Here is a 14,133-nt window from a genome sequence, read left to right as displayed (position 1 = left end):
AGGTCAAAGCACGCTTTATTGAAAGTGGTTGGACCCCAGAACAAATCTGAGGAACCTCCTGTGAAAAGGATGTATGGTAATATGGAAGTACGCGTGGAGGTTGATGGCCAAGAAGGTTCCCCCGTTCCAGTGCTGGGATTATTGTTGATAGTGTGACCATCTTGAACTGCTGTAGTTTGACAACATTGTTGAGGTTTCCCCATGTCTAGCATTCACCTCCACCGTCGGACTTCTTTTGAATTAGAAAATGGTGGGAATAAAAGTCTTTCCTGCTGAGCTGGAATGGCACCAGGTCTATGGTTCCCAGTCACAGAAGATGGTTTATTTCTTTTCATAGACGGTGCTCATGAGAATATTCCCTGAAGAGGGATAGGATGAGGTGGGCAGGAGAGAGAGGAATGAAATCAAATACCCGTTGCTGATGATTTCCAGTACCCACTTGTCGGAGGTGACTTGCTGTCAAGTCAGGTAGAACAGAGTCAAATGTCCACTAAACTGATGGAGTAATTTGGATGGCTGCAGCATCTGGATCATGGGGAGACATCTCAGGGCCTCAGCCAAATTTTCAAAAATATTGTTTGGAGGCAGATGCGTGGGACATAGTCATCTGTGTTGGTTTCTGTGTACATTTGGGAGGAGGTCTCTGACATCTACCTTGTGGATCACAATGCCGTTGAAGGGTGAAATATGGAGGGTGAGATCTTGGGGTAGGTTGATACCTATGCTGTCTTCTCTTTCTGTGCTGGAGCATAGACGCTGAGTGAATGGAGTGTTGCTCTCCCAGATGATAAAAAAGAGCAGTTCCAAGCACTAGTGACAGAAGGACAACTCCTGTCATGCATGGCGCTACAAACCTCTCTGGATGCTGTGGATATGGTGGCCTAGTCCATTATGACTTCTGTGGTAGTGAGACAAGCCCCATGGCTTCACCTCTCAGGGCTCCCCAGGGAGGTCTCCCCAGAAAGATCTCCCGCTTGAAGGATCTAAACTTTTTGCTGAGCGCACTGAGCCCCTTGGAATAGTTCTTATGGTTATATTTGGATAAAAGTGCCTGGTAGTCAGCGATTTCTTCTTATCGGTGCTGACTGACAGTATCCGCTTATGTGGTCCTGCCCACTTAGGGTCCTTAGTTCTCTCAACAGCGCCGGTACCAGAGGTACCGTATGGTCAAAGGAGCTAGGTCTCGCCCCAGAATATGTCGAGACTACCGACCTCACAGGGGATGTCTTTATTTGGGGGTGAGCTTGGTGCCCATTTTTTCTCATCTCGATGAGAGTGTGTAGGTTTTCTTTTAGTGGTATGCACTGAGTGGGGGTCAGCAGATAAAAGTGTTGATGGTGACCGCTGCAGAGGAGAGGTATCGGGGCCAGGGTCTGAGGCAGGTCGCAATGAGTTCTTCATTAATAAAAGGTTTAGTTTCAAATCAGAGTCCTCTCTGTACTGTGCCTTCAATTTGAGGCAGAGGTGCACTTTTGTGACACGTGCCCCTTACCCAAACAGCGTGTATATCGTGAGTGGCTGTCGTTCACAGGGAGGGCCTCACAACAGGAGAGGCACCTCTTAAACTTGGGAGATTGAGGCATAACCCTGAGTAGGAAGAACTTCCCTGTAAGGAAGGGAATAGAAAAAGGAAATCTATGCTACTCTAAAGAGTAATGGGGAGAAAGAGGAAAGGATTTTTTTAATAAGGGGAAAAGGAAAGAAAAAAATATGAAGGAAACAAGTATTACCTTAGAACTTTCAATGGAAGCACTAATATTACTAAAGGCACAACAGGAGTATAAAGGGCTTGGTTAGGGACTCCATCCCAGAACAAGGGCAGTTGAGAAGGAAACAAGGGCGGTTGGACCACACAGGGCTTTATAGCCGCCTCTCACGGTATGAGATGGGGAAGAGTGCATGGCCCAACAGCCACTGCTAGTGAAGATCTCCATTTCCAGGTGCAAGGGACACCTACAATGGAGCACCCATAGGGACAATACTCAAAGAAAAATTGCAGTATACTGGAGATATCCATTCCAGCATCATGACCAGAAAAGATTCATGACAACCAAATGAGAAACTGTCCCCAGGGATTCTATCACACATCACAGGTTTGACAATGAGCCCATTATATGTGAGGAAGGGACTTTGGAAGCTTTACTCCGTGTTGTGTGGATATCCAGTTAGTTCAGACATGATCAATAATATTATGGGGGAAATCCTGGCCCAAATGAAGTTAACTGGAGTTTTGACATTGACTTCAATGGGGCAAAGATTTCACCCTATGCTCTTTACTATGGCCCTGGTCCTGCACTGGTGGACCTTTTGCTGATGCAGAGGCCCACTGAACTTAACTGGGCTCCATGCCTATACAGGGTCTGTCCATATGGAGAAGGTTGCAAGATTAGGGCCTATCCTGCTTTGATGCTACGATTTAAAGAATTCCCAGTACACTGACTATAACAGCCTGGTTTGGAAACACTAGCTTCCCTTTATGCATTAACACTGGAGGCACAATTTTTTTGCCCCGAATTCATTGCACCTGCAATTACTGGTTCTTAGACATCTAAGTGATCCCAATTGTTTTCTCAATCAGTGAAAGTGAAAAAAGGGAGGTCATATGAAACCTGGGTTAAGAATTTGGCTATGAAGCTGGATGCCATGTTTGTGCCCTTACTGTACTAATTTAAGACTCAGTTATGTGACTTTGTCCTGGAGGGTGTATGCAGGAGGGATTCGGTCTCAGTGAAGCTCATTCCGTCACTGAGCAATCTAGTGAGGATGTGCACCATGCCCAGGGATAGGGAAATCTGCTTCTCCTGGTGCAATAGGTCCATCTTCCTGGTAAGGTGGCAAGTAGCCCCATTGCCTTGTCTCCTTTAAGACAGTCTGTACCTCCAATAGTGCAGGGAGGGAATAGTTTCTGTGCTGTCCCAAGTGCAGAGAATACATTTCTGACAGGCCCCTGTAGAAGCACACGAGGGCGTCGAGGAGGAGGCTTCCTGCACATCTGTAAGGGTCAAATCAGTATGGCCAAAATTTTCAAACATGGGGTCTTAAAATCAGGCTCCCAAGCCCATATTTAGGCTGCTAAACAAAAACAATTTGATTCTTTGTGGCCCTGAGCACCCCCACAGGTCTTGCTGACCTCAGAAGAGATGGGGATGTTCCACACCTCTGAGAATCAAACCACTTTGCTTAGATGCACAAATAAGGCATTCAGGTTGGGTTTTCAAAAGTGCCTAAGTGACTTAAGAGCTCAAATCCAACTGACTTTCCAGAGGCAGTGGGATTTTTAAAGTGCCTCTAGTCTTAGCCAAGGTCTACACTAGAAACTTACATTGGTATAACTACGTCGCTCAGGGGTGTGGAAAATCGACATCCCTGAGTGATATAGTTATATTGATCGAACCTGCGGTGTACACTGCGAGAATTCTCCACTCAGCATAGCTACCATCTTTTGGGGAGGTGGATTAACTACACTGGGGGGCTTCTTCCATCAGTTGGTGCAGTAGTATCTGCACTGAAGTGCTACAGCGGCACAGCTGCACTGGTGTAGCTGCACTGCTGCAGCATTTTATGTGATGACCTACCTTTAGGAGCACAAATCCTATGGAAAATCAGCGAGGCTTATAGAATCATAGAAACGTAGGGTTGGAAGGGACCAGGAGAGGTCATCTAGTCCACCCCTCATGTTGAGCTGGGATCAAGTGCACCTGGACCACACCTGACAGATGTTTGTCCAACCTGTTCTTAGAAACCTCCAGTGACAGGGATTCCAGCTTTGGAAGCCTATTTCAGAGATAAACTATCCTCCTAGTCAGAATTTTTTCGTCATATCTAACCTAAATCTCCCTTGCTGCAGTTTAAACCCATAACTTCTTCTCCTACCTTGAGTGGACATGCAGAACAACTGATCACTGTGCTTGTTATAATGCTCTTACATATTTGAAGACTGTTATCAGGTCCTCCCTCAGTCTTCTTTTCACATGACTAAACATGCCTGGGTTTTTTTAAACTTTTCCTCATAGGTCAGGTTTTCTAAACCACTTATCATTTCTGTTGCTCTCCTCTGGAGTCTCTCCAATTTGTACATGTCTCCTAAAATATGGCACCCAGAACTGGACATAGTACTCCAGCTGAGACCTCACTAGTGCCAAGTAGAATGAAATAATTACTTTTTGTGTGTTACATACAACACTCCTGTTAATACACCCTAGAAATGATATTACCTTTTATGGATCAGAGGGGTAGCCGTGTTAGTCTGGATCTGTAAAAGCAGCAAAGAGTCCAGATGCATCTGACGAAGTGGGTATTCACCCACGAAAGCTCATGCTCCAAAACGTCTGTTAGTCTACAAGGTGCCACAGGACTCTTTGCTGCTATTACCTTTTATGGCACCTGCATCACATAGTTGGCTCATATTCAATGTATGATCCACTATAACCCTCAAATGCTTTTCAGCAGTACTACCACCCATTTTGTAGTTGTACATTACATTTTTCCTTCTTAAGTGTAGTACTTTACATTTGTCTTTACTGAATTTCATCTTATTTCAGACCAGTTCTCCAATTTGTCAAGTTCATTTTTATGTTTCTAAATCACTTGGGCACTTCTGAAAATCCCACCCTGTGGTGCCTAACTGTGGGTACCTGGGTCTGAAAATTTTGGCTTACACTTCTTAGGACTGGGAGCACATCTTTCTCTACTGCATGCACTTTGCCAGATGCATTACTGGGGATCAACAGGTGACAATAGCTTATTTTCTATTTTCAGCTTGAATTTAAAAAAAAACATTTTGTTCTAACTGTGCAAACGAATACAGAAATCCTCTCTCTCCCTTCACTTTTTTGGATACATGAAATGCCACACAGTTTCTCTTTTTCATACTGAATGATTGTCATTTTTCCTACTTGTTTTCTCCATTGCCCAGAGAGGATGGAGTATACTAGTATTTTGAAATAGAAAAGAAGTTCTTACCCTTGCGATGATGTGTGGATCATTGCACTTGGCCAGTTTCCCAGCAAAAAGCTGAACTCCAAAGCTTGCAAAAACGAGCATTAATGTCAGCAAAAGAATGGACACCTGTGAAAGTGATGTAAATATAGTCAAACTTTTCTCCTAAGACTGGAGGTGAAGGGCTAGATCCTCTGGTGCAGTTCAAGAATGAGCCTTTGGTGGCATAATGCTGACCTACAGGCTTTTATGACAGGCACTCTCCATTGAATTTTTAGTCACTGCACTTCCAACTTTAGCTGCACTGGAAGGTCTGGCTCCAAACTTTTAAACATGGGGCTCTCCCTAAACTTCTTTGTGTTATGAATTCTAACTTATGCATTATGTGTTATGAATAACAATGCATCATTTTATAATAATGTCTCCATTGAAACTAATAAAACTATTTTTTTAAGTTTAAAACTTTTGTTACCATATCTTTTTGGCGATACCATTTCAGCCACCTGAAATATCATTGCACTCCATACTAATTTTGGCTTTTTCAATCAGACAAGCACAGGGGTTTTTTTCTTTGTAGATTTTCCTATGAAGCTTAAGCTATTGGCCTTTAGTGTAGGCCCTGACCAGCAAGCACTGACACTCTTCTTATTGTTTGTATTATGATAGCATCTCAAAGCCCTACTTAGGGACCAGGACCTCACTGCAGTAGGTGCTGTACAAACACAGTTGCTTAACTTTAAGCACGAGAAGACTCCAATTAACTTCAATGGGACATCTGATGTGCTTAAAGTTAAACCATGCTTAAGTGCTTTGCTAGATCAGGCCTTATTAATTAACATGTGCTGCCTCTATCGGCTCTTTGGCTCTGTAACACCAGAGCAGCTACAAACAGGAGTGAGACATAAATGAATTAAAATGTTTACATCATAACAAGTTGTAACGGAGATAAAGTAAGTTAAACAGTGGCCTTCAACTAATGACCCTTGTCCCTTTATTAAGAGACTAGTTTGTTATTATAACCAAACAATATACATGAATACATAACACAGTATATAATAAATATATAAGACAAAAATTGCAAGCTTTTATTCCTAACCCTCATGCCCAGTCTAAAATCTTATCACACTCTCAAGGTTTTTAGACCTGATCCTGGAAAAAAATTCTAGAACAAAACACACACACAACACTTGGGGGGAAGAGAGAGAAAGAGCTGTTATTCCTCAGACACTAATAATGGGTTCTGGGATCCCACCACTAAAACAGAGATTTGAACCTGGGCCTCCCGTATCCCACATAAGCGCTCTAACCACTAGGTTATTGGCTATTCTGAATAGGATGTGTGTGTGTGTGTGTGTGCGCGAACATGTGTGTGTGCGTCTCTCTCTCTCTCTCTTATTTGTCCAAAAAAATTCAAAATATCTTGGTTTTATCTCAATGAGGAATAAAACCAAATGCCAAAACTTCAAAAAAAATTTATGAGACAGAATTCTTGTATTCCAGGCAACTCTGCTCTACCACCATTTCCAGAGCTGCAGTCAGAGACAGGATTCCCTCCAACTGTCTCAGAACAAGAACTGGGAATGACAAAGACTCTCGTCCCTGCAAGTCTGAGTTTTCTTAGGTTTCTGTAGATCAGCTACGAAAGCAGCCTGTCTCTCATCCTCTTCCCCCAGCAGAAATTGCATTATTTCATCTCTCGAGAATCCTGCTGTCTACATCAGAACTAAGATATGCTGAATAAACAAAGTCACTTGTGAAAGAATTATTACTACATCCTTATTAAGTATGAATGAAAACAAGTGGACTTTATATTGGTAATTTCTTTTTTAACTTGTTACTTTTTAAACTCCAAGGGTAAGTTACAATGCATTTTCTTTATGAGGTATAAACAGAGTGCAACTTGTAAAAAAAAATAGTAAAAATCAAAGCTGAATTACAGAAATACATTTTACATCAAAGAATCCTGTGGCACCTTATAGACTAACAGACGTTTTGGAGCATGAGCTTTCATGGGTAATACCCACTTCGTCAGATGCATGCACTCACGAAAGCTCATGCTCCAAAACGTGTTAGTCTATAAGGTGCCACAGGATTCTATGCTGCTTTTACAGATCCAGACTAATAGGGCTACCCCTCTGGTACTTGACATTTTACATCGTTACTCTCCATCTTGTTTTATCATAGGAACAAAATAACTGGCACATACCAAGAAGATTTCCTTGAAGCCACTAAACAGCTCTCGTACAACTTTCCTCATTTGTGGCACCAGTTTGAAAATGCGAAGGGGTCGGAGACATCGTAGTATCATTAAGAGCTGAGCTCCAGATTTAGCAGGAACATTCTGAGGCATCCAGCAAAGGAATATCAAACTTACCTTGGAGGGGGAGAAAGAATGAGCAATCCAGATTGCAATATATTATTTTACAAATTATGATAAAACAGAACATCAAGCCAAACTTGCAAGTATTCCTTAGACGATTATAGTTGTCCCTTTTGGGGTGTGCTTGTGGGGAGAGAAGGCATAGGGGCTAGATTTTTAAAGGATGCAGATAGGCGCCTAATGGGATTTTGGTGAGGGATTCCCTAGTGGGAGTTAGGCATCTAGGCGCTTTTGAAAATTCCACTAGGTACCTACTTGCATCTTTAGGAGCATATATATCATTAAAAACCTGAGCTAAAGAGCCTTGCCCAGGGGCACAATGTAATTCCTGCATTTTTCTAAAGATGAGAACTATTCAAGTGTAAGGCAACTACTGGCACTAGCTTCTTCAAAGTGAGGGGCATGCACATGTATACAAACATATACATATACGTCTACAGAAGGTGCTATAGATGGCTATAAATAAGGCTAAGATTTTGTCACGGTTATTTTTAGTAAAAGTCACATACAGATCACCAGCAACAAACAACAATTTATGGAGCCCGTGACCTGTGCATGACTTTTACTAAAAATAACCGTACAAGCTGCGGGGCGCAGAGGTGCACAGCCCTGGTTGCAGCCCCCTGAGGAAGCCACGGGACAGGGGCACACGGCCTCAGCTGGAGCCCCCATTGTGGGACTGGGGAGCATATCCCTGGCTCCAGCCCCAACCGCAGCCTCAGCTCCAGCTCCAGCTTCAGCTGTTGACAGCTGAACTCAAAAAAGTCACAGAGGTTCGGTAAAGTCATGGAATCCGTGAATGCCATTTCTAAATCGTAGCCTTAGTTATGAACCATGTTTATAAACAACATATTATCTGCTGGACTCTATAACAATTATAACAACTGATTAGCTATTTATTAAAATGTCAGTTTATCATTTCTTAACTCTTTATAGAGTATTTTATATACACTTTTTTCCCACTCCATGCTCTGAGGTGTCCCTAAACCTCTGAGCCAGAAGCTGGGACTGGATGATTGGGTGACCAGATGTCCCGATTTTATAGAGACAGTCACGATGTTCGGGGCTTTGTCTTATATAGGCACTTATTACCCCATACCCTTTGTCCCAATTTTTCACACTGACTATCTGGTCACCCTACTGGATGACAGGGGATGGATCACTTGATAATAGTCTTGTTCTGCTCATTCCCTCTGAAGCATCTGGCACTGACCACTTTCAGAAAACAGGATACTGGGCTAGATGGATCATTGATCTGAACCAGTATCGTCGTTCTTAAATTCTATGTTCTTATTTATAAATGTATCCTTAATATAAAGTGTGACTTAGACAGGGGGATTACTTAGTTGTAGATGCGCAAGGAATGTAGGATCCAGCTGATTATTGCCAATATGCTTAAAAGCAACAAAAAAAATTACTTGTGATTTTTAAAAAACTAAATAAAAAACAACAAACAACCAGTCTAGCAAAACAAAACGGATAAGCAGATGTTACTGAATTTCTCTGGTATCCTCTCAATATTCTAGGAATGTTTAGAAGACTTAGATAAAACATGATTTTCCTCCAAACACAAAAAGAAACAAAAAAACAACAAAAAGAGGAATTTTGACAAACCAATGCTACTAGAAACTCTGAGTACAGATTGATCACGACAATTTAAATGCAGCACATCTGGGATACAGACCAATCTATCCAAGAGTTAATCAAACCCATTAAATTCATTTAATTTAGCAGCTCAGTTCAGACTGAAAAAACATTTTATATTGTACTGTATTAATCACTGAGTTCATTGTTTGTTTGTTTTTTGGGTATAATCTCTTATTATTAATATTTATTACTCATCTGTTGACACTGGCAGGCACAGTGTTTTACAAAAAAAGGAAAAGTAGACTTTAGAGCTGTTCAGAAAATAGTATTTCCATTGCATGAGAAATTCTGACATTTTGCAAATTGTTTTTTTTCTGAACCTAAACAAGAAACTGAAAATTTGAAACTTCCTGTAGAACAAACATTCTGATTTGGGACTATCAAAATGCATTACTTCAATAAGGTAAAAATGTTTCATTTTGCTGTCATCAAAGCATTATAATATTGTATGAGATTTTAAATACAATGTATATGTAAATATATATTAAAAGACATTTTAAGTTAATATAAGAGTCAAAGCTAAAAGAATCAAATCTATACAGCTGAAATGAAAGATTTTTAGCTTATTGAAATGAAACGTTTTGAAAAACAAAAGGAAAAAGTCAAAATAATTCATTTCAACTTTTTCCCACTGAAAATTTAGTTAAAATCAACATATTCCTGCAAAAAGTTTCAATTTCAACACAACTGCCTTTTATATTGAAGTTTTTTTGACCAGATCTACTATAGGTAGCCACGTTTGATTCAATCCTAACTAACATCTATCATCTGGTAATGCCCTCTCCAAAGAGGAGAATTGGGGGATGAGATGGGAAGGCAAGGAATGAATAGTGCAGAGCCAGCTACACCAGCGGATTCCCCTGCATAAAAGGGATAGAACAGGGTCCAGGATCTAGGATCTAGATCTAAAGATGGAAGGAAAGAAGGTCAGATGTATTAGATAAATAAGTATACACATGGAGAGAAATTACTATGCAATGGGAAACCTACATTAGCTCTTGAATTTACCACAATTTGGGATGCACATCAATATTCAGATACTTAGATACACAGTTGCAACTACAGTTGTCAAATTTGCATGTGAAACTGTGGTGACTGTGTGCTCAAATGACCCTCGCAATTCTGCATGATTTCATTTTTAAAAAACAAATGTTTAATAAATACATATTCAGAAAGCTGAAAATTAAAAATGTTACAAGAAAGTATTTAAATATAAAAACTTACAAGATATATAAATATATCCATGACTCCTCCAAAGTCCCTTATGACAGCTGTTGGTGTAAAAAACAAGCCATCTGCCATAATCTTCAGATTAAGCTCAATGCTCATGAATATTACAAAAACATATTCAGCAATCTGAAAATCAAAGCAGAAATCAATCACAACTTAGTAATAAGCAGTGGAGAAAAATAAGATGGTTTTGCTTTATTAAGTGTGAGATGATTCAGTAATGTTACCTGGAGTGTTGGAGCACGCATAACTCTTCTAAAGGGGGATTCAAACATCATAGAAATGCAGGAGCATATAGTAACAATGATCATAACCCAGTCCAGGTAAGTAACCAATCCCAGCAAATCACTGTCAAAAATATACGACAATCATTAAAGAGAAACTTGATCAGTGTCATTAAATCTCTATTAAAAATACAGTCTAGCTAAAGTGTTTTCTGGGTATGGCTACACTTGGAATTTCAAAGCGCTGCCGCGGCAGCGCTTTGAAGTGTGAGTGTAGTCGGAGCGGCAGCGCTGGGAGACAGCTCTCCCAGCGCTGCATGTAAACCACATCCCTTACGAGTGTAGCGTGCAGCGCTGGGAGCCGCGCTCCCAGCGCTGCCGCCCTGATTACACTGACGCTTTTCAGCGCTGTATCTTGCAGCGCTCAGGGGGGTGTTTTTTCACATCTCTGAGCACGAAAGTTGCAGCGCTGTAAAGTGTGAGTGTAGCCATAGTGAAAAGTCTGGAAGGAGGTATTTGAAAAGTTTCGTCATGTCAGAAATACATAGTAAAACTAGAGAAATAACAGAACAAACAAATGGAAGAAAACAATTCCCCACCCCAGAAACCCAAACAAACAAACAAAAAACACAAAAAAGAGATATTTTAAACCAAAAAGTATAATCCACATTGATATGCAAAATGCAGTCAAACAAATGAAATTACTTTTGCAATGCTTACTATAGCTGATGGTATTTGGTATTTTTCACAGCTCCGGTAACAGGATCTGTTTTAGAACTATAAAAGGAAAATGAGATATCTAAAATTCAGCAATTTAAATTGCATTTCAGTGGTCATTATTATAACTGTAGTGTGCATGCATCACCTCACAGCAATTAACTGTCTAGCTTAAAGCCTGACATCCATGACATTTTCTATGATTTAATGCTCAAATGCTACTTTTTATAAAAAAGTTGTTTTAAGTTTTATTTACCCAATTTTTGTGTCAGGTAATTTTAGTTCAAATTACCAATCAAAACAGTTAGCAGTAGTTTAATTTATGGCACAGCTCTGAGCAAGATAGCTTTAGATTGGCTTTTAAAAACTTTTAATTTAAAATGTAATTAAGTCTGAGTCCAGCTTCTACAATTAATAGCTTACTTTATTCAGTTTTGTTTTCTGAGAGAAACAACCCACCTGACACACAGCTTCATGTTTCAAAGAGTTTCCCTAAAAGCCCTTTCATCTTGTATCACAATTCATTGGCTGGGTCCTCAGCTGGTATAAAGTGGCTTCACTTTTTTGGTCCAATCTTCTTTAATTACTTAGTTCAATAATTTTCTCATTAATATTCCCAGATATTTCTCATCTAATTTCCTGACCCTTAAATCCACTGATATAAAAAAGCTCCCAAGCCTAACAATCTTCAGCTATAAAACTCAAAATAACCTCTTCATAGTATCTTCTAAAACCCAGGAATGGATAAATTTCTGCTCCCAGGTACATGATGTAAATCTGGTTGCCTTCAATGGCATCTGCACTGTGAAACTGAGAAGAGAGGAGCACATATACATACAGAAGAACCCAGTCATAGTGAACTTGGATGTAGGGAAACTCAGTTTGTAGTGAAACAGAATGAAAGCCCCAAATTGTTTCAGTGCTTTTCACTGTGCACAATGAAATTCTGGTTATATGATCCCACTCTGAGAGGTGCTGAGAGGACTGTAACGAGAATTAAGGTGCTCAGCACCTCACAGGGTGAGGCCCATCATGAACATCTGCTTATAGTGATATTCTTCTGTTGTGGGGCAAGGTTTCGCTTTAAGAGGATTCCATGTAGTAAACACATGCACATTACTTAGAATGAGCAGGCCTGACATCAACATACATACGTACCATTCTCTTCTCCACTCCTGTCCCCAATCTGCTATTGGTTACTGTGACAGGCTGATTCACTGTAGCTTAAAGATGGCAGCTGAAGCTTTACCCCTTTCTGCCTACCTCATGCCTGCAGCTTCCTTATCTCATCTCATGATCTTGGACTGTCTTCATGAGCTTATATCTTTTGTTTCTTTTTCTCTAGCAATGAGATTATATCATGGCTAGTTTAACTCTTAGATGCTATGGATTAGTTGCATATACATTTCCTTTCAAAATAAATAGACTAACTCATAAAGAAAGTATTTGGACAAACTCACTACTGAAAAGTAATACACTCACGCGTTAAAGCGAGCACGCACAACCACCCGACAAAAGTTCCTGAATCTGTGTTCTCGACCAACTATGAAAAGTGGCTTATCAAAATATGGATGATTCTCTCGCAACTCCTCCTCTTGGACTTTCCTTTTAAAAAATAATACATAATATATTTAATGTTACGCAAAAGACATCCATCAAAAACATCCATTATCATTTTGTTTTTATTTCACCGCAGCTATTAGGTTGCTTTTTTTCCATCATACAATACCAACATTTCAAACTGAAAAGTGCATTTTCAAATCTTTGGTTTGTAAATACCTTTTCATTTCAGCTTGTTCCTTTTTTTCCTGGATCATCTTGATCTCACTGTCTTCTCTCTGTGCGTTTCTGTATCTCACTGTATTAGAATGCTAGAGGCAAAACGATTACTTAAAATGTGTTTTTTCCTTTAAAGATGAGAGCAAGATATAATCTTTTACACTGAAGCATTCAAATTGTGAAGTCTTCGCTTCTAAATGCACTATAAATCATGCAAGCCAAGCATACTGGATGGTATGTGCTACAGCATATGCTTGGTTACTTTCAGTGAATCAAATTTTGTTGTTAATTCCCCTGGTGCAACCTCAGTGAATTCAACTTTATTACTGCATTAACTCTTCCTATCTTTATTGAACATCATCATAGTTGTTAAGGGCAAGATTGCGCTCACATAGGGGAATACGAGGCATTAGACTCTTCCTCAGTCTATTGAGCAGGCTGCATGTATTTCTGGTCCAAACACAGGGGCAGAACAGTGTCTATATAACAGGTGTGCAGGGAGTGGGTAGAGGGTGTCAGAACCGTCAGAGCCAATGGAGCTGAGCTGGTTCTAAGAGGGAAGCAATCTGGTACTTGCTCAGACTCACAACTGCTTCCTTAGTTTGCCATGGTGCAGCTATGTGCTGACAGTTATTTTTGGCCCTAGGCAAAGTAATAGTAGAAAAGCTGCACCCTTTATATTTACTTATCCTTTACTTCAGTGCACATCTAGAAAAGAATATGGGAGCATAAAACTAGAGGGATTGAAAACTCCCATTTCGGTCTTGAAATTCTCCTTGTTAAAATCAGAGACTTCAGCAAAATTTCATTACAAATTTCCAGAAGTGAAAATGGCATCGATTTGTGAAAATATGCCACAGTGAAATTTGTTCCTGTTACACCCCTTCAAAGTTGGTAGACACGGCAAGGTTTTGATCCAATAAGTCTCACAAGGCTGATGATATTTTTTAAACTTTCACTGGGGACATGCAAGGTAGGCTGCCCTGTATGGCAAAGTAGTGGATCAGTACTACCTGCAGCTTCAGCGAATTTGCTGTGTAAGCAAGTGTTGAAAAATAAGGAAATCTATCACATGTGTGAATATGGTGTTTATTCTGAAGACAATATTAATGGTATTATCCTATTTGTCTTCTGATTTCCTAATAAGATCTCAAGCCACAGATTAGAAAGTGAATGTTATATAGGCATTAGACTTGTACGGTGATTGTAGTGCATATT

At 40.1% G+C, this 14,133-nt stretch overlaps 1 protein-coding gene across 1 annotated transcript in view; it reads right to left on the bottom strand.

Annotated features, from left to right (window-relative positions):
- NALCN (sodium leak channel, non-selective) overlaps window positions 1-14,133 on the bottom strand; it is a 343,201-nt gene that overhangs the window by 37,067 nt on the left and 292,001 nt on the right. The window contains exons 19-25 of the mRNA XM_050937548.1: window positions 12,916-13,007; window positions 12,619-12,741; window positions 11,140-11,196; window positions 10,423-10,543; window positions 10,190-10,321; window positions 7,145-7,312; window positions 4,963-5,067 (exon numbers count right to left, since the gene is read on the bottom strand). Coding sequence (XP_050793505.1) covers window positions 4,963-5,067; window positions 7,145-7,312; window positions 10,190-10,321; window positions 10,423-10,543; window positions 11,140-11,196; window positions 12,619-12,741; window positions 12,916-13,007 — 798 coding nt within the window. The remainder of the gene's footprint in view (window positions 1-4,962; window positions 5,068-7,144; window positions 7,313-10,189; window positions 10,322-10,422; window positions 10,544-11,139; window positions 11,197-12,618; window positions 12,742-12,915; window positions 13,008-14,133) is intronic.

Source organism: Gopherus flavomarginatus, chromosome 1 (assembly GCF_025201925.1).
Source record: "Gopherus flavomarginatus isolate rGopFla2 chromosome 1, rGopFla2.mat.asm, whole genome shotgun sequence".
NCBI classification, from domain to species: domain Eukaryota; kingdom Metazoa; phylum Chordata; order Testudines; family Testudinidae; genus Gopherus; species Gopherus flavomarginatus.
The sequence above is the reverse complement of the archived record's forward strand: the minus strand, read 5'-3'. Positions and strand labels throughout refer to the sequence as shown.